Source organism: Talpa occidentalis, unplaced genomic scaffold, assembly GCF_014898055.3.
Source record: "Talpa occidentalis isolate TD23 unplaced genomic scaffold, MPIMG_talOcc4v2.1 talOcc4.5, whole genome shotgun sequence".
NCBI lineage: Eukaryota > Metazoa > Chordata > Mammalia > Eulipotyphla > Talpidae > Talpa > Talpa occidentalis.
Genome location: NW_023604861.1, coordinates 100,067,253 through 100,094,299, shown reverse-complemented (window position 1 = coordinate 100,094,299; position 27,047 = coordinate 100,067,253). Strand labels below are relative to the sequence as shown.

At 44.2% G+C, this 27,047-nt stretch overlaps 1 protein-coding gene across 16 annotated transcripts in view; it reads left to right on the top strand.

Moving 5' to 3' along the window:
- The window catches only part of CRACDL (CRACD like), a 103,750-nt gene extending 79,725 nt beyond the window's left edge, over nucleotides 1-24,025 (top strand). For 15 of the 16 annotated variants that reach the window (XM_054701895.1, XM_054701897.1, XM_037527930.2 and 12 more), the window contains 4 exons: nucleotides 4,302-5,964; nucleotides 20,826-21,013; nucleotides 21,998-22,142; nucleotides 23,205-24,025. In XM_054701895.1, the coding sequence (XP_054557870.1) occupies nucleotides 4,302-5,964; nucleotides 20,826-21,013; nucleotides 21,998-22,142; nucleotides 23,205-23,347 (2,139 nt within the window). In that variant the 3' untranslated portion in view covers nucleotides 23,348-24,025. The remainder of the gene's footprint in view (nucleotides 1-4,301; nucleotides 5,965-20,825; nucleotides 21,014-21,997; nucleotides 22,143-23,204) is intronic. The other variant, XM_037527920.2, reaches the window with a different exon arrangement.
- The last annotated feature ends 3,022 nt before the right edge of the window (nucleotides 24,026-27,047 follow it).

Below are 27,047 nucleotides of genomic sequence, written 5' to 3'. Positions count from 1 at the left end.
CTTCCCTCATAGCACTGGCCACACACAGAGGTGACCTCTGTAAATGTATGTACTTACTTGTTTAGTAACAGTCTTCTGTAAGGCCCCATTCCAGACCCAAAACAGTTCTAGTTACAGAACTGGCATTCAGTAAATGTTTTTTGAGTGGATAAATGAATACACAAACTCATGGACTAATGAATGAGTGAATGGCAGGAGAAGAAGCTGAGCACTGGAGTGGACATCTGCCTTGGACAAGAATCTGCTTAGTACAGGATCACGCCCCTGGTAGAAGGCAAAGGCATGCAGCTGGGAGCAGTTGTGACCTTTAGTTGTGGGAGCCTAACTCACTCATGGAGTACTCCTCCTTCTTGGCACCAGTGGGTTAGAGGTCCACATAGGGTTGTTCCCTTCTTCCCTACCTGATGGTGTCTATGATGCTGACCCCCAAAAGCGCTGAGATGCAGGGTATGGGGCTAGCCTGGTCAGAGAGAATGGCAGTGCTAGGAATGAGATGTTCACACACCAAAGTTCTTTCCCTCTTTCCCTCAAGATAGGATTATGACGTTGGATGAAATACTCGGGATAACTAGGTGCTTCAGCTGGAGACAGTGAGCTAGAGTCTTTCAAGCTGTCAGGGATTCCCTGGAGGGGAGGGTGGGTTTTCTGTGGAACATAGAAGATGCTTTTTAAATTCAAGCCAGAAAGGTTGACTTTGGAGGGGACTAACACTGGAGAAAGAAGTGAGCTGTGATTACTTTCATTCTGATGTGCCCCTCTGCAAGGCGGGGACTAGTGCAAATGCACCTGCCTCCAGCACATTTAATGTTCAAGATTCAGTACTTCTGGGATTTGACATGGTCCAGTAATTCCGGATCTTCCTTTCCTCATGCTGAGCTACAAGGCAGGGCCACGTTGTCTCCCTCTGGCTCCCCAGCTTGAGTTTTATTCCCACAGGGATGGCTTTTGCCCTGGCAGGGATATGTGTGACCAACTACAGCCTGACCAAGACTTGGGGACTGCATGGCTCATCTTCCAGGTGGAAATGAGCCTCTCTTCACTGTCCCCAGGCAGGGTTGCACCTCTCTCTCTTTACTTTTGAACCTAACTCTTGAAGCCCATTTTTTAGAATAACAGAAAATCTGATGGAGTCAGTCTGGGTAGACACAGTCATTCCTTGATTTATACTCTGCTATTTCTATATCTTCCCTCATTTTTCTTCCCTTCTTGGTTGATATAAGACAGTTTTTGGAGATATCCCTGTTTTCCTGGCTGGGCAGACCTATCAGGCCAGTGTCCTTGTTGGGCCCTAAATTGGAGACCTTTGTCCTTCAGTTGACAGCCCCCTTTGCCTTTGGTCATGAGGTACCACTACTCAATACTGAGAATCTGGCACCTGGCCTCTCTCAAGGAACCAAAGTGCTTTCAGATGAGTCAGTCTTGCTTCCAGGATGGGGAAGAATGAATAGGCTGCCCTCTCTGCTGCCCTCCTGGCCCCTGGGACTTTAACAGATGTTCCCTATCCTTTGAGCTTCACTGGACAGTGAGGTCCAATTTTCCCTTAGTTCTGATCCCCTGTAACATCTGGGGATTTGTTCTCCACCCACTCTCATTGCTTGCTCCCCTGGATTAGGCATCTTGAGATTCTCCACTTCAGTCACTTCCTCCTGCTGCCCGAGTTCTTTCCTCTATTTGAACCAAACAGCTGGCCTTGTCTGGCCAGGCGTCCTCCTGCAACTATCCACACCATCTAGACTCTGCATCCTTTTGGAGTTCTAGGAAGAAAGGAGCCTCAAACCCTGTTGTATATGTACAGGAAAAACAAATCAAGTAATATTTATTATGAGTTTGAAAACCCATTCAGAAATAAGTTTGGCTAAACCTGCCCCCACCAAAGCAGAAGTTGAGAAAGGGAAACACTGGTTGTTATCTTGACATTTTACCCCACTGCCCAGAATTCTGCCCTGTGTATGGCTCCAGTGCAGGAGATGGGGAATGCCTGAAACATTTACACTAACATCTCACTACACCAGTTGGTCCTCATCCCAACTCAGGCAGTGCCAGTGCAGGGAACATTATTAACTCTGTTTGAACAGGACCAGCACAATGAGATGATTATCCAGAGATCATGTGGTTGGCCAAGCTGCTAGTTACAACTCTCAATTCTCAGATGGAAATGGACCCCTCCTCTTCACCCCAGTTGTTCAGTGGCAATGTCCTCTATGCAGAGATGACATGGACACTGTCTCAAGACACTTTGTCTGGCAAGAGGAGGCAGCAAACATAATCTGCACCTTGGTGCAGCCCTAATAGGTCCCCTACCTTTTTTTTTTTTTTTTAACTTGGGAGGGTGGAAGCTGCTTAGAGAGCCCAGACAAAGAAAGGAGGAAAGTCTGGGGACATGAAGTAGACACAGGAATCTTTCCTGCTGTTCCCGGCCAGAGTCTGGCTGAATCAGAATCCACTTTATTCTCTGAAAGGCCTCTACATCTACCCTCTGGATGATGCCTCATGCCAGCCTTCATCCTGCCTATACCTCTTCTGTTACTTTCTTATAGCTTCCAGTGACTCTCTTTGGGATTTTGGGATGTGCCCAAGTCAGGTCTCCTTTTCAGTTTCCTGATGACTTTAGTGCAGGTTCCAATAGTTTTAAAATGTGATTCACATTCTGAAGAGGTTTCAACATCAATGACTTCCTTTAGTAGCGAAAGGGCAAAAGGTAGCAAAGTCAAGAACCTGCAACTTTTGAAAATTCTGCATAGATTTCTTTGCACATCTTTTTATATCCAAAGGAATGAGATTGTGTATTTTGGCAAGAGTTAGCTTATTGTCAAAAACATCCCAGTTATCCTGTGTCCTGTTAGCAAGTAAATGCCACCTAGAAAATGTTAAAATGATAGCAACAGCAAGTATCTTTTGTGAAAACTCCCTAAGTATCACATTCCCTAAAAATGGGGAGGAGAGAGCTACAAAAGCTTGGTAACTCTCCACGTCTGATGTCATAAGCTGTTTTAAAAAATCAACATCAAATTTGATCATTTTCACACTGCCTTTGAATGATTCATGTGTACCTTAGTTTCCTTTCTAATGGGGAACTGTCTTTGTGCACTGTAAGGAGGAAGTTGGACTAAATCTGAATTCCAGAGACCTTTCAGAAAAAAATACTGCAAGGAGGAGTATGATTGTCAGCCAGGAGAGCAGGGAGAGCACCAAGCTGCTGGGAACAAGCAAGGTTTCCTGTAGAAGTGGAGTCTGAGATAGTCCTTGTAGGTGATGGTAGAGACATGGGGAATGGAGGGTGGGCAAAGCAGCAGCCGGGCACTCAGGCCCAGAGTCTGGCACTTGGTAGTGGTGGGGACTTCACTCAGCCTCAGTAGGGAATGGGAAAAACCATTTCAAACCGTAGCATGGGACTTTAAATTTAGCTGGGAGGAGAGAGCACTGATATGGGACGCCAGCTCTGAGTCAGCACAGGGTCATGCAGTGCACCAACTTTTCAGCAAGGCTACCTTTTAGCTCAGCCATTACAAAGGTATGGATCTCTCTGAGCTCCTAGTTCTCCAAGTGCAAACAGGGAGTAACACAGGCACACCTTAGATCTCAGGGTCACTTCCAGCACCCCACAATAAAGCAGGTCACCTGAAGTTTTTGGTTTCCTAGTGCATATAAAGGTTGTTTATCCTATACTGTAGTCAGTGAAGTGTGCAGTAGCATTATATATAAAAAATACACACACACACACACACACACCCCTTAATGTGACAGACACACAAAGTGAGCACATGCTGTTAGAAAAACCATACCAATAGGCTTGTTCAATGCAGGGCTACCACAAACCTTCAATTTGTAAAAACCTGAAATATCTGCAAAGTGCTATAAAATGAGGCATGTCTGTAATCCTTTTCTCAAAAGGATTGCAGCCTGTGGCCCAGGCTGCAAGCCCACTGGAATCAAGGAGTAAGTGAAATAACAAGCATAGAGTGCAAAGCATGGCAGATGCCTGGCTGTGTGGTCCCCTTTGCTACACTGTAGAGTATCATCCACTAGTTTTGCGGCTTGTTCACAAGGGCCTTAGGTGACATTTATTTTATAGGCATAACTGCCACTGTTCTGCTGAAAGCTGAACTTGTGAGCTGAGATTCCAAATAGATCATTAAGGAGGGACTAAGAAAAGATGCCAGTGTATGAATGTCTGCTTATGTGCTGACTTTGGAGATATACTGCTCCATTTAAACCACATTAAATCTTGAACAAAATGGGGAGGTCATAACCTTCATATTTGACATAACAGTGCTGTCTTCTGTCTTCCCTGTTTCTCATAGCGAGCACAGTCTGAATCCTTGAGTGACCTGACGTGTACCCCAGAGGAGGAGGAATATGATGCGAAGCCATTACTCCAAGCCAGTGCAGAAGAAAAGCCCAGTTCCGTACAGCAGGATGTGGTACTGGAGAGAGGCCCTGCGCCTGGGGAAGTGGTGACCACGCTGCTGCCCATAGGGCCTCGGGCTAGAAGGGCACGCCTGCAGCACTGCCCAGCACTCAGGGCCAGTGCTGAGGAGGAGGGCACCCTTGGGGACAGCCCCTCCAGTCGCCCGGTCACCCCAGAGGCCTCTGAGCCTGTGGATCCCTGCTCAGAGTCTTCATCTCTGCCAGAAGGCTCCCTGCATCCTCATCCTAACAGTGAAAATCAGAGGGAGGAGCCGTCCCTTGAAATCGCATGCTCCCCAGCTGGGGACACAGTTGATGAAGTGGCATGTGCTTCTGGAGACGCTGAGAGTCAGTCCTCTTCCTGCATCCCTGAGGGGAACATGACACCTCCCGAGACTGGTTCCACCACCACCTTGGAGATTTCCTCTAGTCCAGACATGCCAGACCAAAATGTCCAAAAGGAAGAGGAGCTGACACTGGAAGTTCCCAGTCCCGAGGGAACAGAGAAAGAATCTTCTGTCACCCCAGCTGGGAGCCCAGCAATCCCCAAGAGCTGCTTGAAGCACAAGGCTGTGGCGGTGACCGTGACCGTGAGCCCCAGCACATCTCCCACACCACCCACCTTAGAGTCCCCAACAAAGGAGCCCGCTCCCTATCCCCTGGATAAAGAGGCCACCTCCCCAGAGTCTTCCAAGGATGAGCAGACAAAGTCCCCCAAGACTGAGCAGGTAGAGTCCCCTCAAGAGGAACTTGAGAGGGCGACCCCAGAACCAAAAATGGAAAGAGGGGCCAGTGAGCTGCGAAGTGTGAAAAAATTTTCTGTGACCTCAGGCCGGGTGTGGCCGCACCAGGGGAGCACCCACCTGCTTGAGCACTCAGGCCCCTCCACTGTCCGACTGCCCCTTGTGCGGAGCAGCCTGGCCTGGAGGAGCGAGGCAGCAATTGATGACCTTCGGGTACTTCCTGAATCCCAGGACAGGAAGCTGGCCCCTCAGAAACCACCCTCACCAGTTGAGGGCAGCTCTCAGGACTCAGGAGATAAGGTAGCCAGCCAGCCTGGGCCAGGCAGAAGCCCCCGAAATGCACTGTCCACGCCAGGCTTGCGAGACCCATGCCCAGCTGTTCAGGAGCCTCCCACATGTGAGGATAGAAGCTCCTTCCCTGTCAAGCTCCGGTCCACTTCTCTTTCTTTCAAACACAGAGATGTGTCTTCTCCGGAGGCGAAAGGAGTAAAGAGATACAGTGCTGAGGTCAGGTTAGAAAAAGGAGGACTGACTTTGCTCTCAAAAGACGAGAAATGTCAGATGGGGAAAACCCCAGTCACTCGAGGTGCCAGGTCCCCGAAAGACCAAAGAAAGGGAAAGGCCCGGCCATTGGAGCCGCACAGCTCCAAACCACCTCTGCCTAGAAAGCCGCTTCTGCAGACCCTCACCCTGCCACACATGCCTACATCCCCTGACATAAGCTCAGAAGAGCCACCAGAGAAAGTCACACCGCCACCAGACCCCAGAAAGGAGAGTCGGACAGCAGAGAAAAAGTCACCACACAGGGGAACTGGTAAGACTGGGGGCATTGGAGGGTGGCCTGGGAAGGGGCAGGGCGTGGGGACATCAGCGTCCTTGGACTCTGTTGCCAGACATCTACCTGTTGCAAGGACATTGTAAGAAAAAGTCAAAATTCCTCTTGGTACTACTACTGTGTTTGATTAAGAGTTAGGAGTAGAGTGTGTAGGAGAGGAAACAAATATCAAGACTTTGTGTATGTTCAGAGAAGGCAGGAAAATGTGCAAACTCATTTCGGGCATATTCCCTGAGAGGAGATGAGACCCCAGTGGATTACTCAGGTGCTTCCTCCACTTTTACCTGGGAAGGCCCAGAATCCCTGATTTGTGTAGTCTTGTTAATGAACGTTCTCCCCAGGCCTAAGCCACTCGTGATTATAAAGGAAGCATTTGGCTCTCCTATCTCCTATCCTATCTCCTATCTCCTATCTCCTTCTGTCCATTCCCCTCCAGAGGAGAATTTCCTCCTGTTTAATACTGAGGCTCACGTGGCCCAACTTGGCAGTCACGAGCCTTTGTGAAATGTGAGTTCCTCAGTGGGGGAGGGGAGCGCTAACTCTGTCCCAAAAGGGAGCTCTTTTGAAGATTAGGGCAGAATGTCAGAATTTTGTAAAGTAACTGTCTTTTAAAATGAACAGAGACAAAATAGATGATCTTTCTACGGCTCTGACTTTTGCCACATTTTATTTATAGTATTTCAAACGAAATGAGAAATCCCTTGGGAATGGGTATGTGTGATGGAGCTAAAGAATCTTTCATTGCTGGTTTTTTATTAATGGAAATCAGTGTACCAGAAAATGAAAGCATTAATGAGTTTGTGTGGGATGGGTGGGGATGGGGTCGGTGGAGGGAGAAAGAGCGGGGGCCAGGGGCCCTTAAGTGAAATTTTCCATGGGAAATTATAAGTAAAACTTTCAGGGTATTTTAACTGAATACTGTGTGTCCAGGACTCCACTTAAGCACTGCAGTGTGGGAAAGAAAGGAAATATTTTCAATAGAACCCGCTTGTTCTCCTAAAAGGAAGATGAAAGATACGCACAGGAGGCTTAGCTTGGCTAAAACAATGTGAAGACAAGATCAAGGAAATTCTGATCTTGTCTTTCTCCTCCTCATGAGCTAATAGAAGTGCAATGTATAGAAGTACTTTGACGTTCTCAGGTGACAGTCTAGATGTGAGCAGTTCCAGGGAGAAGTGTCAGGACAGTTCACCCTGGACAGGACCCAGGGTGGCTTAGCCATTTTTTTTGCAGCTGCTGCTGCAACCTCTACATTAGGATCATTGGTGAGGGAGTCTTGGGGGAGGTTCAGGCTGTAACTGATGATCTACTCTGCAAATTGCCAGCAGGCTTATTGAAGCTACTGTAGAGTGATTCAAAAAGCTGGAAAAATAAGGGAACGGGGGTTTACTTTATGCGGATAAAACCCTGATCCTTCAGCCCCACCAACTTCACGGCCTGGGATAGAAAATGTCCCTCAAGTGCTTGCTGAGTGAATGGAACTTAAACACCGGATGCCCAGGTTCCTGGTGAAAGCTGGGGGAAAAGCTTCAGAGGGTGACGCTTTGCTACATTAATAATTTACAACTTCCTCCACCTAAGCTGCCAGTGTTAGCCTTTGTTCGTTTACAGCTGCCTGGGGTGGTCTGTAGTTAAAAGATCTTTTTTTTTTTTCCTTTGATTTGTAAAATACAATGTAGTATTTATTAATGATTTTGTTTAAATAGTAGAAGAGAATTGTATCTATCTTTAGTAAAATTTTCTAAGCCACAGAAATAGCTGATTAAATGAATTCTGGAGAGAAAAAATCTAGGCTACTTTATAGAGTCTGGGGACTGATTTTCATTTCAGTGCAGAGAGAAAGGGAAGTATCACTCACATTTTTGGGGGAAATCAATCCTCCCAAGAAGGGATGGTACTTGAGAGGACAGTCCATGGCAATGGCCAGGGTCCCACCAGGGACCTTCAGGTCTGAGGGCTGCCTCATGCAGATCGGAGCAGACCCCATCAGTGAAACTGCTCTTACACCTTCCGCAGACACTGGATCTGTTTGTGTTTTAATTCATTATTACTACTTCTATTATCGTCCTCATTGCTTCCAAATTACAGCAGCTAAAGACAATTAAAATAATATAAAACAGATAATAAAAGTTTTAATAACAGTCTTACCCTGTTTTCCAGAAAGGCCTAATTATTGCTGTCTATTATCTTGGTTGGCAGGCATTTACCCAGAGCTCCCTGATGGGCTACCATCTCCCAGTCTCCTAGGGGTGCACACCATAAAATTAGGTTATTGAAGTGTCTCAGATGGGCTCATGTTATGCCTTGTGAACTCCAAGCTGCTTTATCCCAGCCCTCCTGTGTATTCCGCCTCTTCTCCCATCCTAACTTCCCTTTTGAGGGCATGGAGAAACCCTTCAGTGAGAGAGGCCGGAAGAATTTGATGGTTTTACAGTAAACAGAGGATTTGCAGTTTGCTGAGGGGGCTGGCCTCACAGAGCCACCTGGGGGTGATTATTGCAAGTCTAGTAAAGTGTTTGTGCTCATCTACACAAAGGAGACCTGTTAATCTTCTGATTTGCCTTAAGAAGCCAATGGCTCAAGGTTATCTCTCAGTCTTGTCTATTTGTACAGAAGACCCATTCTCTTGTTAGACCAGCCCACCACCCCAGAGTCTGAATGACAGGTCAGGAAGCAGCTTCCTTCACAAGGAATCTCAATTAAAACATGGGATTCTTGTGTGGGAAAATACAAAGAGATTTGGGGAAAAAAATCACTTATGATTTCACTCTCTAGATGTTCTCTCCGTTGGCCTTTCCTTCTAGTCTTCTTTCTCTCTGTGTGCGCGTGTATTGTGTGTAATTTGTTCTTTATGTAGGTGTGGTCACATGTTGGACAAATTGCCATTCTCAGCCAGGGCCCCATTTAATAACTGGCCTTGGCCACATTCCAAGCTCATTCCCCCAAGACTGGAGGGACACAGTGACACACCCTGGTCTCTGGCCATCTTTTTTTTTAATTTATAAATTTTTACATCATTTTTCATTTTTGTTCAATGTATGCATTTTCATCTTGCTTATAATCCCTGTACAATTCCTACCCCCCTTGTTTTGATCCTACTCCCTTCTTCCCCTAAACCCCCATAGTGTGTCTCTGGTTTATAGTTGCTTGTTGATTTTGATTTTTACTTTATTATAATTAGTCTTTTTCCTGATCCCTTATTTAGGTTTTCTAAATTCCTGCTATGAGTGAGACCATCCAGTATTTTTCTTTTACTTTCTGGCTTATTTCACTGAGCATGATCCCTTCCAGGTCCAACCAGGTTGCTGCAAATTGCATGAGTTTATCTTTTTTAATTGCTGAGTAATACTCCATTGTGTGTGTGTGTGTGTGTATGTGTGTATATAAATATATATATATATATATATATACCACATCTTCTTGATCCAGTCATCTATTTTTGGGCATTTGGGTTGTTTCCATAGCTTAGCTATTATAAACAGTGCTGCAATAAACATAGGGGTGCAGGTGCCCTTTTGAATTAATGTTTTTGTGTCCTTTGAGTAAATAACTAGGAGTGGAATTGCTGAATCATATGGAAGCTCCATTTTTAGCAGATTGAGGAACCTCCACACAGCTCTCCATAGTGGTTGGGCCAGTTTGCACTTCCACCAGCAGTACAGGAGAGTTCCTTTTTCTCCTACATGCAAGAGAATGAAGCTTGACTACTACTTCACACCATGCACAAAAACCAACTCAAAATGGATTTAAGAACTAGACATAAGACCTGAAACCATAAAATATATAGAAGGAAACATAGGTAAAACACTACATGACATACACCTCAGTAACATCTTTAGAGACACATCACCCAAAGCAGTGATAGTGAAGGAAAAGATAAACAAATGGGACTACATCAAATTAAAGAGCTTCTCTGACCATCTTTCTCTAGATTCTCATTCTCATTCATTCGGGTGTTCATTCTTTCAACAAACACTTGGTGAACTCCTGCCACAGCCATAGCTTTGTGCTGACCCCAGAGGCAAGCATGAGGACTCACCCTGGGAGAGCTGCTGGCCTGAGGAGGCAGGTGCATCTGGATGCCATGAGACAGTGGAGACAGATATCCATCTTGTCTTTGGTTGTTGGGGAATAAACTCAAAGAGACTGTTAGGTTCTCTGCAGTTAGTCAGTGTATTCAATATGGGGGGGGGGTTGGTATCAGTAAAAATATATTCATATATCTTGAATTCTTAAAGAAAACCTACCATATTCAAACCCACTTTGCTTTTTAGCCTTATCCATCTCATGACAGTCCTCTTCTGAGTGAATGTGGTTGAAAACTCTGGGCCTCAGTTTTTCTACCTTCCCTGTGCCCCTCTCACTGTCTATCTTTTCATCCTTGCTGGCCTCCCAGTGCAGCAACCTATCTTCAGTTCCCCTGCATAAGACACATCACAGATTCCCTCCTATTTCTTGACATTGTCTCTTCCTTTGGCTCCCCTTCTGTAACAGTCAGCCTCTAGCCTTTGTAGGCAGTCATGATTTGACATGTCAGTATTCATAATTCAGTGCATCAGTACCTTCCTCACCCAGTTCCTTTTCTTCTGAGTAGTCCCCATCCAGATACTCAAGCCAGAGACCTCAGGGTCATTAAAAATATCTTAATATGAAAAATACTGAATGGTCTAAAAGTTATAGAAAGAATCACCTTGTAATCAATCTGATCCCATTGCTTAAACAGTCACATAAAGAAACTTGCATTTCTGACCAAATGGATTAAACGGGTAACACCCAGCTCTCCCACTAATAAAAAATACATAAAGTGATTATCAAGGGACTCTGAAAGGTGGTAAGAGTTGGTGAGTTGGGCAGTGAGATCAGGCCCCTCGAGAAGACCCAGCAGAAAGTACCAGCAATTAAGCACGGTCCTTCCTGCCCTGTCTCTGGTACCAATTTATAACTTCTGGCCTTGTAACTGGAGTTTGTACCTTTTGACCACCTTGACCCACCCCCACCTGTCACAACCACCAGTCTGTTATAGTTTCTGTATCTCTGAGTTTTTTTTTTAATTTCCACTTATAAGTGAGATAATACAGTATTTGTCTTTGTCTGACTTATTTCATTTAGCATAATGCCCTCAGGGGCCATCCATGTCACAAATGACAAGATTTCCTTCTTTTTTTATGGCTGAATAATATTCTATCAATATATACATGTCATATTTCCTTTATCCATTGATTGGTTAATGAACACATAACTGTCTCCTTGTCTGCACCATTGAACAAGGGGGTGCAGCTATATTTTCAAGATAATGATTTTGTTATCTTCAGATAAATACCCAGAAGTAGAATCGATATATCATTTTGTAGTTTTAGTTTTATGTTTTTGAGGAGCCTTCAAAATTTTTCCATAGTGACTATACCAGTTTACATTTCTACCAGCAGTACAAAAGGGTTTCCTTTTCTCCACATTCTCACCAAGCCTTGTTATCTCTGTCTTACTGATAACAACCACTGGAAAGAGGTGCTGTTGGCTAGCATTTCCATGATGATTAGTGATATTAACTACTTTATCATGTATCTGCTGGCCATTCAGATGTCTTTTTGGGAAAAAATACCTATTCAGATTCTTTTTCCCTGCTTTTAAATTGGATTGTTGTTTTCTTCTCTTTAGTTACCTGAGTTCTTTATATGGAATATATTTGAGTATTAATCCTTTATCAGGTATATGATTTTATATACGATTTTGGTATAGTTTGGTATATCAGGTATATGATTTTATATATATCAGGTATATGCAGGTATTTTCATTTTGTTGATAGTTTCCTTTTCTGAACAGAAGCCTTTAAGTTTGATGTAGCCCCCACTCCCCTTGTTTGTTTATTTTTGCTTTTATTGCCTTTTGGGTTTTTTTTGGGGGGGTGTCAAATCTAAAAAATCATTACCAATACCAGTGTTAAGGAATTTATTGCCTGTGTTTTCTTCTAGGAGTTTTACAGTTTCAGGTTTTAACTTCAAGTCCTTAACCTACTTTGAGTTGATTTTGTTTATGGTGTGAGACAGTGGTCCAGTTTCATTCTTTTGCCTGTGGCTGTCCAGTTTTCCCAACACCATTTGTTAAAGAGACACTTCTTTCCCACTATATATTCTTGACTCCTTTGTTGTAAACTAATTGCCAAAATGTGTGGGTTTGTTGCTGGGTTCTCTGTTCTGATTCACTGATCTGTGTGTCTGTTTTTATGCCAATACCATTCTATTTTAATTATTATAGCTTTTTAATAGTTTGAGATCAGGAAACATGGTGCCTCTGGCTTTGTTCTTTCTCTGAATCATTTTAGCTATTCAGTCTCTTTTTTTTGGTGTCATACATTTTTCAGGACTGTTTGTTCTATTTCTGTGAAAAATGCCACTGAAATTTTGACAGGGATTGCATTGAATCTGTATATTGTTTTCAGTAGTTTCAACATTTTAACAACATTTTTACAATTCATGAGAATGGAATTTCTTACCATTTGTGTTGTCTTCAGTATCTTTCATTAATGGCAATCCTTCTTTTAAAAAAACAGCAAAAATTGCTGTGTATGTTGGCTTGCAACTTGCTATCTCCACTCCACAATAATGCACGGACATCTTTTCTGATCAGAATGAGTCAACCCCATTCTTTTTAAGGGCTTCATGATATGTATATATATATATATATATATATATATATATATATATATATATACACCATATTTTGCTTACCCATTCCCCACTGAAGGGCGTTCCAATTGTTTTGAATTTTCCTTCCTTTTCCAGTGCTGCAGTAACCACTCTTGTTCATTTTATCTCTATGCGTTCACACTATTGTTTCTTTAGGATTGACTTTTTTTTAATTTTTTTTTTTTAGATTTATGTATTTATTTATACAAGCACTGGGTACAGTCAGAAGTGTGGGAGGGTGGGAGAATTCACCAGGGAACAAGACAGGCAGACTGACAAAATACACTGCTGAGGGGAGCAGCGGGTGTGGCAGGAGAGGTCTACGCGCCATGTGGGGCCCTCACAGGTGGCTGGGGATTGAACCGGTACTGCAGAGGCTGCGGGCAGCTTCGCAGCCCAGCACTCAACCGGAGGCCCTAGGGTTGACTCTTAAAGTGGATTTTTCTGACTCATGGGACATATGAAGTTTTACTTTTGTAGGCAGTTTCAAATTACCCTCTGTAACGGTTATATAATTTACACTTCTTTCAGTAGAACAGAGATACGAGCCTGTCATCAGTACTGGGTATTATTGATCTGTTTTTATTTTTATTTTTCTATCTGATATATAAAAAAAGTCAGTCATATTTCATACTTTAGTCACCAGGTCCCGGTCATCCTTTTATGTAGTATTTTTATCCTCCCCTCACATTGCCCCTAAGCCAATGCTCATCATCTTTAACTTGATACCTACCACACCTCCTTGCTCCAACTCTCTGCTCACCCTCTCTTCCAAGCCAAGGGTCTAATCATGGAGCCTTTTCCTTTAATAACTCTCCATGCCTTTCTGTTATATACAGAAGAAAATTCAAACTTCCGTGTAAAGCATTTAGGCTTTTTAGATTCTGGCCACAGTCAACATTTCTGCCATCCTTAGTTCATCTGCCAGTTCTTCACTTCCTTTGACATCTCCCCCAGCCCGACCCTTGTCATCAGCTCCTCTCATCAGGCAGCACACGCTGCTTCTACCTCTGAGCACACTCCACCTGCCCCTGTACTTCACCCCAAGCTCCCTGAGAACATCAGCTTATTACTGTGTCAAGTATTCATGTCCAGGGGGTTCCTGCCTTCAGTGGGTAGTCCTCATGTTTACATGCCCAGGTGCAGGGACAAGGGAGGGATGCAAGCAAGGTAGAGGTTTGGTTGGTGAGTTTGAAGAATGTGGGTTTGGCGTGGGACTTCTGAGCAAATGGATTTCTTTACCTCTGAATTTTCATTTTCTCCTTTGTAAATGAGGTCATTAGTTTTATATATATTATATATATAATATATTATATGGCAGCATATAATTATATAAATGGCAGCAAAAGAATTTTAACTATAAAACATGATGTGTTTCCATTCCATACTGTAATAGTTTACTAGGAATGGGCCAATATATACTTATCTGGCTGCATAGAACAATGTGTGGGGAAGGAATTCTCCCTGTCCTAGTGTGTAGCTAGAAGATCCTAGAGATAATATGTGCAGAATATTGTGGGGAGTCATGAACCACCACCACCCTGAGAATAAAAGGTGTCCTGTGTGGGGAGAGGAAGACAGGAGACTTGGAAAACACTGTTTTAAAAATCACAGCTGCAGTTCTGTGAGCCCTGGCTCAGGGAGGTAGGAGCATAGTTTATTTGAGGGCTGGGGGCTGTGGAGAGGATGGGAAAGGTCTGCTGACAGAAAGGACATCCTTAGAAGAGTCCTCACTTAGCTCCATGATGCAAATTTGCCTTATTTTTATTAGACAGACATTTAACCTCTTCTTCCTGGTTATTCTCCAAGCACCAAGCTAGGTCTGGTTATCTTAGTCTGGTTTTTGTTTTATTTTTTGCTTTTTATTGAAGATTGGTATATTATATACAGGGAAGTGCCCAGATCACATGTGTGTAGCTCATTGAATTTTCACAGACCACACCAGACCAAGAGGCCCTTGAGGGCCCTCCTGAGCCTCCTTTCTGTGTTCTCTGGACTATGGACCGTGTGTTACTGTCAGTGGATCCTTCTATTCCTGTTTGCTCTTAAAGGAGGAGCCTGTGTGTGGTGCTCTGGAGACATGTTTCAGATTTGAAGCATCCTTCCTATATGGAGATTTGGTATCTGCCATGGGTCTAGTACCGGTGGGGACTTATACACGGTAGTTTTGCTTTATACTGTCACCGCAGACTCTCCATTAGCAGATCCTGTACCATTGCTCCTAGGGGAAATATGGGGAACCTAAGTTCCTGTGAGCCTCTGATTAATACGTAATCTTTTTTATGTGCTTCTGTTTAAAGACACCTGTTTTAATATAGGTTGTTGATTCAAGTAACATCCAGCTTATAGCCAATAGCACTTACAGCCTAAGCAAAGCTTACCTAACAGATGCATTGCCTCTATAAGGCACGTCACTGCATTTTTGTGCTTAGGATTGCTAGACAGCACTTCAACACTAGACTTGGGTACTATTTTGAACTGTAAAACCACCAACAAAAAGCACAAAAAAGTATACATTGAACAGGACACTTTTTTAAAATATGAGAGATAAATAAAAAAGAAATAGACCGTCCTCTTGTTGGATGTCAGCTGGAACATTCAGGGGAGTCACATTTTTCACAGTGCTGCATTTTTACAGATTTCCATGAAGGACCACAAGTATTGATTTTGGAATTACAAATACATTTTAGCAGGTAGGCAAACTCTCAAATATAGAGACCACGAATAATGAGGACTGACTATATTGTTGAATAAGGAAATGAAGGAATTATTTAACTTGGAGATGGATATAGGACATAGTCCATTGTACATAATTAAAAATGGAAGTTTTCTCTGTAAAAGCCCTTGCTCAATCAAAATGCTCAGCACAGTTTTGAGATAAAGGCAAGCTTGCTGGAGCACTAACTGCCCAAGTCCTCTGGTAAGAGCACCCAGCCTGGCTCATGGCTAAAAGTACTGGAGAGTGACTGCAGACTCTGGCAGCATGTATTGATCAGAGACTGTGTAAGCAAAGACAGACAACAGATCTATAAATACTTAAAAAAAAAAAAAAAACCCACAAAACTTTCATACAGGAAACCTAACTTAAGCCCTCTGTGTTGTAAGCCAGCCCCCATGTCCCTGGGCCCCACCCCACCCCCAGTGGCCCCTTAGCATCTCCTTGCCTTTAAGCCAGAGGGGTGGCAGGGGAGCCAGAGGGACCACAGAGACAGGGTGATCACTCTGTTGTAAAGCTCTCCTCTCCCTTTCTCTTTCTTTTCTCTGATTTCTGAATTTGCACAACTTGTATGTGCACTTCTATGAACAAGGGAGACATTTTATGAAAGGAAGCAATTCTTAACAGTTGCTATTTTTTAAAATGGCAGCATCTACCATTTTTTTTTTTTAAAGTAAGAATCCTGCCATCCGGCCATGTGTTAGCTCAGGTTAGAGTATCAGCTTTCTTAGCCAAAGTGCAAGAAACCATGATAGTTTCACATTGTTTGGCTCATTGCCTCTCACTAAGAAGACAGTGTTCTCCACATCTCCCAGCTTCCAGGCCACAGCTGTGTCTGCCGACCAGTCCTTGGAGATGTAGACCACTGTTGGAGCCCCGCCCTTGCACTCTCAGTGATTCATTAGGAAGTCTTTTTGAGTGAAAGAAAGGGTATCTTAAGTCTGAGTTTTAATACGCTCCCCTCCTGGGGGAGGGAGGCAGTAAGGAAAGGAAAAAAGAAATTCATCATCCATCAGTAAGTCAAAACAAAGTGAACAGAGGCAGCATTCTCACAGAGCTCACCGGGTAGTGGAACATCTCTAGAAACCGGGAATAGTTTACTTAACATTGAGGGTTTTCAGAATGGTTAACTTTAGATCTTCTGAATACAAATAGCTTGGTTAAAAATGCCAAACATGGGTCCAGAAACTGCGGTTTCCTTCCCCATTGTAGTTAGAGTTCTGTGCAACCCTAGGCAGGCAGAATTGTTGGCTTTTGCCAGATTCTAAAAACTTACATGCCTTATTCAGGAGATTAATCCAAGTTACTCCTCAATTGGGAACAAAAACAACAAAAACAAAATGACGAAAGCAACAGTAGGGGAGCCGCTCACACTCTTTAGCATACAGGTACAAATGAGGCTAAGTGCTTTGCATGGACAATCTCACTGAATCTGCAGTCACTGAGGAAGAGTAGTTGGTAGATCATTTTCTTTAATCTTCATAGTCACATTAGGAGGTGTAGCTATTGCTATTTCCCTCATTATACACTGAAATTGAGTTACAAAGAGTTTCTAGAATGGCCTGAGAGCCCGTTCCCAGCCTAAGAACTGAATCTCTGACCCAGAGGCCCTAGGGCCACATCATTAGCCAGCACTGTTGCTTGCCGCAGGGAGGAAACATCCTAATTACAGCAGCCCATTGAACCAACCCAAAGAATAAGAGCTCTCGGAAATGAATGCTTAACAACAGATAGTTTTCAAACTAAATCCTTCCAATGGGGGTGGGGGGGAACAGGTTAAGAAGGATGGGAACTAGAGGAAAGCAAACTTGTAGCCTCCTCTTTTGAAGAGGTCTTTACAACAACAACAAAAAATCTTTTATCAAAAGGAGTCTTCAGGTGAAATTAAATTACATAACAGAGCAAGCTTTGCAGCTGTTACAGCACCTCGAGGCTCAGTGTTCTGCTTTCTGGGTGTTCTCTCTTCTATATTGTGCAACACATCAGATTTGATGCCTTTCCTTCCAGGGCCGTTGTGTTTGGGAGATGCACTCTCCCGAGACCCTTTGCAAAAGGGATCATTGCAGATGCAGACATGACTTGCTGGTTTGCTATGTGTGAGAAATGGTCCTGGCCTTCTCATTGCAAACTCAGGCACTTTTAAATCTTTTGTCCTTTTGGGAGGGGGGATTGAGAATGGCAGAGCCTTATAGCCAAATCTTCAGGGAATTAAGGTTATCTGTGTATTGAAGCAGAGAAAGGAAAACAAAGACCAGTTTTCAGCTCCTTTTATTTAATCTGACACATCTACATTATCCTGGGATTGGTGACAAGTTGAACAGTTTAATCTCAGAAGCTGTTTTTGTGGTGGAACTTTGACCCTATGTGTTCCTGCTGGAGAGCTCTCTTTGGCCTCTGAAGCCCACTTTATTGGGCAAATTACCTGTGTCTTTACTCCTTCCCCTTGCCCTCCTTATGTGAAGTACAGCATAACCCTTGTCCCCTTGTCCCCACTGTAGGCACCAAGTACAGGGGTTCAGGCTATAAATCAGAATGGCCACCTAGGCCTTCTGCAACAGAGCAGATTGGCTCTCACTCTGCTGCTCTGCCTGTGCTCACCTGGCACAGGGACTAACCTGTAGGTTTATGAGGCTCCGGTGGAATCTCAGGTCTTTCTGTGGGGCTTTCCCTCCTTTCTGGTATCTGGAACCACGTCCTCCACTCCCATGCCCTCTACCCTAGGGCTGGCCCTGATAGTTCCTTTGAAAGGGTGTGGGGGGCATCAAAGTCCCTCTGACACACTTGCATTCTTAGCAAGAAAAAAGTGGAAAGAAGAGAGTACAGAATATGAGGAAAGGACACGGATTCTGGTTAGGCAGACTCTGAGGACTCAATGGAACATGGAGCTGAGAATGAGGGGTAAGAATGCAAACTTTATGTAAAACTTGCAACTACCCAGGCCGCATTTCACATGCTAGGCCATCACTGGATTGTCTGGACAAGAAATAAAACATAAACTTACATGGAAAATGATCTAATATTAGAACCGTACCTGGTATGTAGTCCATGGCATGTGTTTGTTAAACAAGTTCTTATGACCAAAAGCATTTATCAGTGGGGTAAATGGTTAGCTAACATTATGTCTAATAGCATGCGGTGGGGTAAATGTCCCAGAAGAGTCACAAAATAACTAGGAAAGGGAGCAAATGTCCTGGTAGGGTGACCTGAACAGGCTTTGTGGAGGAGCCAGAATGATTCTGAAACAGGTGTGCAGTCACCTCACTTGGACTGCGGCCACAGCCTCCCCTGTCACTTCTCTGACCCCCACCCTTGCGGTCAAACACCCTCCAGATGGCTGGCCTCCAGATGGTGTGCCCAGGGTTAAACCCCAAGGCTCCTTATTATAGACAGAAAAAGGTCCAAGAAGACCTGCCTGCTCTTCAGCCCCTTTGGGCTGGCCTGCATGCAGCTGTTTTCTGCCTCCTCCACCAGGGTGGGCTTTGCTTGCATCTCAGCTCATCCCGAAATGTCCTCCTTCAGGTCCCAACCCCAGACAGCACCCTCAAATCCTATCACCAGCGTTAGGCCCAGTGCTCTTTAAAACTAGCATTTTCCAGTTTCTACCAGTTGCTTGTACTAGTCCAGTTGTTTCCCCAACTGGACTTTGAGCTTTATGAAGTAACAATTTGGTGTTTCTTTGTCAACTTTCCCACTACCTCAGTGCTCTGCATAGCAAACAATGGATGGTGTGTGCCATTGTGTGGAGCAGGGGTGTTGGCTCTAAGAACAGAAAATTGGGCTGGATTGTACATTTGAAATTAATCTGAGTGAATTCTGAATGTTGAAATTGGGAATGAAAGAGAACATTTCAGGAGAAAGAGAGGAAGATTGAGGGTAGGGAGCAAGGAGGAATTCCTAGGTTTGGGAGCAAGAGTCCAGTGAGGGCCTGGAAAGGAAATTCTCAGGATGGGCTGCCCAAGAGCACTTATGTGGGGAGAGGAGGGTATAATCAGAGCTGCAGGGGGTAAAGCAGGTTGAAAATGGGCAAAGACCTTAGGATTTTTGGTTCAGTTGTTGGATAAGTAGAGAGACCAGTGTTCATGTTGTGGCTGGGTCAGGAATTAGCTGGAGACCCAGGCAAAGGCCATTTGAGCTAAGGGTAGCAGAGAATGAAGAACTGGAGCTTCAGGGGGATGGCAAGGCTCAGTGAAGGCTTACTGTTCTTGGCGCTATGGCAGATCCAGGCATTTTGCAAAGCAGCAGAACAGAAGTCATTGACCAGGGAGAACTTGTGAAGAGATAGGAAGAGACAAGGACTGATGTGGGGTTCTCAGGCAACCAGGAGTGCAGAGGCCTCAGGGAACAGCCAGAAGAAAGCAGGAGCCATTCCCAGAGGCCCAGACCAAGGTTAGTTCTGTGTGTGAAGCCAAATGCCCTTCTCAACCCTGGCGGGAAACTGAAGGTTCCTCACCACTCCTTAGTCACCAGACAGAAAAGGACTCCAGGTGAAACTGGACACAGAGGCAAAAACAAATAGAATAATATCCTATACACTGAGGAGGGAGATGTAGCGTGTGTGAAGCCACAGACGACCTGGACTCACAAAGACATCTGCATGTGTTGCATGTGGGAAAGGCAGCACTTCACCTGTCTGACCCCAGAGCACTGCACAGAAGGGACACAGGACAGGGCCGGTGCCACATGGAGAGTTCTCTTTGTTTCATGTGGTGGCAGGCAAGCATTCATACAGGCAGGCTCATGGGGAGTGCATTCAGTGTATGTTGTACCCATAAGAATTCATAAATTGCATCCATAAAGGTTTCCTTGAATAAAAAACATGCTCAATTTCTTTTGTGGCTGATGATGAAGGTAATAAATTCTCATCATAGAAAACATGGTAATACAAAAGAGTTCAAGTGTTAAAGGGGAGATGAGACACAATTTTCCTACCCAAAGAGAAGCACTGTGAACATGGAAGAAAATTCAGAAAAAATGTTAGGATTTTAAAAGCTAGTTTTGGTGTCTCCACAAAGGGAAGGTTATGCTTACAACATTTAAAAGAAAGAAGAAATAATAGTGTCTGCAACTTCCAGGAAATCAGGTGATGTATGGAAGAGCAAATTGACAGACTTGTAATAAAGAAATCTGAGCTTGTTTGTGCACTCACTTTTATCTCATTCCAGAGAGTCTCTCATAGGAGGAGGTGGCTTTAAAATGGGCATTTAATTTTTTGTGGCTCAGCCTACATAATCTCTTTAATGTATTTTAAATGAGAAAACAAAGTCCTCTATAGAAAAGTAACAATCTCACCAGAAAGACTTCCAGATCCCCTTTCCTTCTGCACACCCACTCCTGTCCTCTGAGCCCCTGCACAATGTTCTCTGTATGGGAGAAGCCAAAGGTGATGCTAAAGAGGGAGTAGGACTAGGGCTGTTTTGCATAACCTGTGTCTTTACTCACAGAGAAGGGCCTGCCTCCTGCAGCTGCAGGCCCTGGAGCTGACAGCCAGCCTGCGCCACCTTGGATCACTGTCACTCGGCAGAAGCGGCGAGGAGCCCAAGACCAACCACCCGACCAGGAAGAAAAGCCGGGGGTGAGGCCTCTGAGGTCTGAAATAGGGAAGCAAGCCAAGGTGCCCGAGAGAGCCCAGGTGCTTAGAGCAAATACTTTCTGTCTTTAGGGACAGGAGAGTGCAGCCAGCTGGGACTTGGGGCTGGAACCCAGAGATGGCCACACATCCTGCATGGTCATTGTAGAAACCATCACCTGTGATCACTGATATCTGCCCTTTGCATGCACTGGGCCTTTAGGGAGGCAAAGAAGTGGGTGAATCACTTAGGCAGTGGAGACAACTCTTTGTTCCCTACCTCCTGCACAATACAGCACCTGGAGAAATGGAATAGGGTTAGAATAACCTTTCAGTGATATGCACAGTGACGATGTCAACAGTTCCGTCTTGGCTCATTGCATGCTGATGGATGAGCCCTGCCTTTGCTGCTATACTGGGCTACTGCCAGGCTCCTTTTTCCTCATGTAAGGCCGCAAGGTTGCAACCGAAATTTCCATTTTGCACCCTGGACTGAAAAACACTTTTTCAAATGCTGACAACTGTGCTTAGAAGCAGGCTGAGACTCACCACTCTTGTATTCCCTTAATAGCCTGCATAGTAGATCCCCCCACATGTTTAAGCTGTGTGGAGAAAGGACCCAGAGCCTGTGGTAGGATCTGTTTCCCTTTGTTTTAACCAGACCTTCAGCTGGACCCTCATACAGGCTAGGGGAATTTATAAAACAAATATTAGTGGATGATACCCACTCAGGGCATCCATGATAGTACCCTGTGTTTCAAAAAATCACAAAATTATTTTCAAATAGAATTCATTTTGACTTTTGAATGAAATCCCTACCATCCACCATTTGGGGACCTGGGGGAAAGTCAGGCCCTGGTTTGAGTTCCAGTCTTCAGAATGCTCAACATCAGCAAGTGTGCAAATCACAGCTTTGCCAAGAAAGTGCTAGCGCTCAGTTCATCTTGGTGGGGAAGAAGCTGCATGACCCACCACTGTGTCTGACTGCGTTGGCTCCTGTGTAAATCTCATGTGACTGACAACATGTGTCTTTTTTGTGCCCCACAGGAGCCCATGAAACAAGCTGATTTTGTTCGAAGCAAGTCTTTCCTGATGACTCCTGCTAAGCCCACTGGGGACCCGAGGCAGGAGACAAAGATTCGCCTCCAGGAGGGTCTTCAAAGAGGGATCTCCTTGTCTCATCAGAACCTGGGTACGAAACCCTCACTTAGCATAGGTCTCCAGAATTGGACCTGCTGGTTTTATTTGTTTTTCTGAGTTGTCTGCCACATTGATTTTTTTTAAAGATTTATTTTTATTTTTATACAAGAACTGGGGTACAGGCCATAGGCTCGGGAGGGTGAGAGGATTCACCAGAGACAGAGTGGGGAACAGAACAGGCAGAGAACCGAAATACACTGCTGAGGGGAGCAACGGGTGCGTCAGGAGAGGTCTGCCGTGCCATGTGAGTTTCTCCCTGGCCAGCCAGGAATTGAACCCGAGCTGCAGAGGCTGCGGACAGCTTCACAGCGCTGTTCTCAACCTGCTGCACCACCAGGGAGGCCCCACATTAATTTTATTTTAACAGCTTCTATTGAAAGATCATTTATGGACAATGGAACTTACCTGTTCTAGGTGTGCAATTCATGGTATATGTGTTTATGAGAACAGAGGACTACAACCGCGACAATCCAATCTTAGAACATTCCCCTTTCTCATGCCCATTTAAATTCACTCATCATACCTAACCCCAGTTCTGGCAACTACGAATCTACTGCCTATCGCTATGTATGTGCTTTTCTTTGACTGTTCTTATAAATGAAGTCATAGGATATGTTTTCTTTCATGTCTGGCTGCTTTTATTGAACAGTAGAATGTCTTTGAGATTTCTTTTGTATCTCTGTAAGATTTTTCAGTGTTTTCTAATTTATAATTGTGGTAAAATACTCATAACAAAATTTACCTTTTTTTAGTCTACAGCTCAGTAGTGTTAAGCATATTCACCCTTTGTGCAACCATTCTCCACAGTTCCTGCAGTTTTATTCTGAAAGTTTCTTTCATCTCACTGCATTTCTGGAACTGCCTGAGCCTGCTCTTAAGTCTTTTAATCACATAAATTAGCCTGTGCCTAAATCTCTACATGTTTACACATTAGTGGATTTTATGTTTGAAACTACAGTTAAGACCTTGGTGTATATTTTAAAGATATGCAAGAGGTTTAAGTGAAAATCCAAACTCATTTCTCATGTTTCTGTTTGTTTTTTCTTCTTTCCAGCGGCTCAGTCTGCTGTGATGACAGAGAAAGAATTGCATCAGCTGAAGAGAGCCAGTTATGCCAGTGCAGATCAGCCATCCTGGATGGAACTTGCCAGAAAGAAATCTCAAGCTTGGAGTGACATGCCCCAAATTATAAAATAAGTTGACTGTGTACTAATAAAGAACGTCCACCACCTTGATGGGTTACCTACTTAAAAACTGCCACTAAATAAGGCAAATGAATGTGAAATTTAAGAGTGACTTTAATCATCAAGCGAGGGGAGAGCAAGCTAGGAGAAGAGGAAGGAACTAGGCAAATAAAGAAGACAGACTCCCAGCCACAGCCCTGGGCCAGAGACCCAGAACATAAGAACACCATTGAACAGAGCCAGGAACAAGGTCCTGTGCTAAAAGGTATGAATGTGAGTCTTTCAGAATTCCCTTGATGAAGAGGGCTTGGGCAAGGAAGAAAATGAAACTTGGATGCATAAACAGGACACTGTCAAAAGCCCAGAGAGAAGTTGTTCCAGGGGAACGTGGATCTGCACTTGCACACAAAAGCGACTCATCTCTGGTCATTATCTGGCTTTGGAGCCTGTCTTCTCCTTTCACGTTTACTGTTAGGCATGATGTTTAGGGTAAAACAGGGATGCCGTTTCCAAGAGCAGCTATAAAAAAATCAGTTTTCCTGAGGATAGCCACTCTAAGAAGGCACAGAAGGAACACAGCAGGGTTCATCAATTCAGAGACTGTTCCCAAAAATAATTTTTAAACTTTTCCACAAGGCATCTGTGTCTTTAGCCATTGCGCAATGCATTGCCTGTTCAATAAAAAGTTTTAAGCACAATTTTCTCATGTGTGTTATTTTCTGCTCTCATTCGATTCTCCAAGTGTTTCTTCTTTCTTTCTTTGTCCTTTGAGTCTTTCCTTTTCTTTCTTGGTTCTTTTCATATCCGTGTCTTCGAGAGTACTGATTTGTTCTTCCATATCATCTGTTCTATTTTCATGTCTTTTTCCAGAATTTTTAGCTCCTCATTGACCTTTTAACATCCTGCATTTCCTCTGTATTCTTACTCAAAGTTTCAGTCTTGTTCCTCTGCTGATTTTGTTCCTCATAGCATTTTGTTCCTTTTCTTCATCTTCTAATATAGTTCTGATTTGTTTTTCTGAGTTTTGTTTGTGTTGTTCAAGTTCTTTGACTCTTAATTATGGCGATTTTGAATTCTTCATCTGACAGGGAGGAGAATTCTTCTGGGTCGGTGTTAGGTTCTGGAGTTTGGTTTTCTCTCTGTGGTTCATAGTTCCCCTGAGGGCTTCCTTGGCCATTTGTGTTTCTCTTTCTCACTGTTGTTTGCTTTGAGTTTGCTCTGCTGTATTGGTGTCCTGGTTGTTTATGATTCCTTTTCCCCTGCTGTTGTGGGTGTTTAGTTGATGTTGGATATAGCTACTGGGGTCTTGTAGGATCTGGGGTGGTGCTAGAGCCTCCCTCAATGCTTCCCCAGGCCTGGTTCTGGTGGCTGGGAGGGCAGGAGGGTGAGTTGTGAGTCCAGAGACTGAGTTGTGGAGAACTTACCTCTCCCAGGAGCAGTGGCTTGGGGTCGTCCTCCAGTGTCTGGGAAGGCAAGGGGTTGCCAGAGATTCCTGGAGTTAGTTGAGGGCTCCTGATGATGGGCAAGGCACTGAGAGGGCCAGTCTGGGGCCCAGTCTGCTGGGAGGCACTGTCAAGCTAAGTGGGATGCACTTTCTGTTGTGGCCCGGGGCCCATGGTGAATATCTAGGTCTTGCAAGTTTGCAACTCAGGCCTCTGTCTACTCCTGAGAAGCTGGTTTCTGGTGCTGGGGTCAGGGGTGCTTACCTGGGGATAGCTGAGGGTCCCCAATTCAGGACACGGTGCCGTGAAGCTTCAGCTATGGCCTAGTTCCTTCGGGGTTGTTCTACTCACATTTAGAGGACATCTTCCAACGCTGAGTTAAATACAGTTCATGGGGTTTTGTATAATACATAATAGATCTTATTTAAAATCTCAATTGTAGTGGGCAGTATGTCTGTCTCATAAGATTTCTATTGAGTTGATTTTGGAGTTTGGTTTTTTTAAGATAGTTTTTCCAATATGGTTTGGTGTTTGTATTTGGAAATCAGAAGATTATACAGATTAATTTTCTCATCTTTTGGGTGTAACATCTTAAAAATATAACATTTCCTAAAAAGTTACAATTCCTTGGTGTTTAATTAATCTAACCTGTGGAATTCAATGGAGAGTCGTCCTGCAACTGATACATCCCTGCAGGGAGATTGTGACCCTATGCACAGCAAAAGGAGCTGAGACAGTGGCCAAAGTTTGAAAATGATGTAGGACATCTGGAGTGGCAGTGGAGATGGCAAAAGTGTGCAAGGGAATGCCACTGTTGGCTTTCTTAAGAGAGTGAGCGATTACTGAGTCTCTCTTACAGCCAGGCACTGCTCTGAATGCTTCATATACATTTTAGTCATCCTCTCCACAGCCCTTTGGGGGTGGGTATTTAGCTCCAGTGTGCAGATAAGGAAACTGAGGCACATTGAGGTTAAGGTCACCTATCCAAGTTCTCACAGCAGGTGAGTACCTGTTAAATAACTATGGGCCACATACCTTTATTATTTTTTTTAAAGATTTTATTTATTTATACAAGAACTGGGGTACAGGCCAGATGCACAAGAGGGTGAGAGGATTCCCCAGAGACAAAGCGGGGAACAGAACAGGCAGACTGACGAAATACACTGCTGAGGGGGGCAGCGGGCGTGACAGGAGAGGTCTGCCGCGCCATATGGGACCCTTGCTGTCTGGCTGGGATCAACTGGCACTGCAGAGGCTGCGGACAGCTTCACAGCGCGGTGCTCAACCGCTGTGCCACCAGGGGATGGACCACATGCCTTTAAATACTATACTCAATAGATGGCCCCATTTTAAAAAAGCATTAGTGTAGCGGTGAATTGTATCCTCAAAGATGTACTACAGACAAGGGCACACCAAGCAGTACCTCAAAGACTCCTACATGGATGTAGGCTCCAGGACTGTAAGAAATAACTTTCTGTTATTTAAGTCCACCAGTTTGTGGGGCTTTGTTTGGGCAGCCCTAGCAGGCTAGTGTACCTCTTGGCAATCACCAGCACCAACTTGCCAGCCATATGAATGAGCTAACTTCAACTTGGCTCCTCTACCCCGAGTCAAGCCTTCAGATGACAGCCACCCAGCTGACATAGTGACGACAACCTAGTGAGAGGTCTGCCAGCTGGGTTGCTCCCAAATTCTGACCACTGAAATTGTTAGGTAATAAATGTTTGCTATTTTTTTTAAATCACTAATTTTTGGAGTAATTTGTTACACAGCAACAGGTAACTAATACAGAAGTTTCATATTCTTTTTCTGTGTCCTAAATCGGCAAGTCCTTAACTTGTTTTAAAGTTAGTATTTTACTTCGGGTTAAGAACACAACCATGAGCATGGTATGAAAATTTTATTGAACACCTTCCAAAATGCAGTATGTCTTAGGTAATGTGGCAGAGGTGCGGGGGAGGGGAAGGGAGGTAAAGCCAGAACCCATGACCCCCTTACAGAGAGTGCCTTGCATCTGGAAGCAAATGCTCTGCCATGGATTTCACCCTCACCCATCCATCCACAACACCTACCTGTTCGTGGGACTTGGCCACTGAGTTCTGGCTCATGGATAGAAGAAGTGTGCATCTCATATACAAAGTACTAACTTTCTCGAGAGAGAAAATCAAGATGACAAAGAAGTGTCCTGTGGAAAACACTTGAGAGAAAAGAGCTGTGTAGCACAAAGAGATCGAGAAAGGGGGGAGAGTTTTATTCAGATGTTTGAAGAAG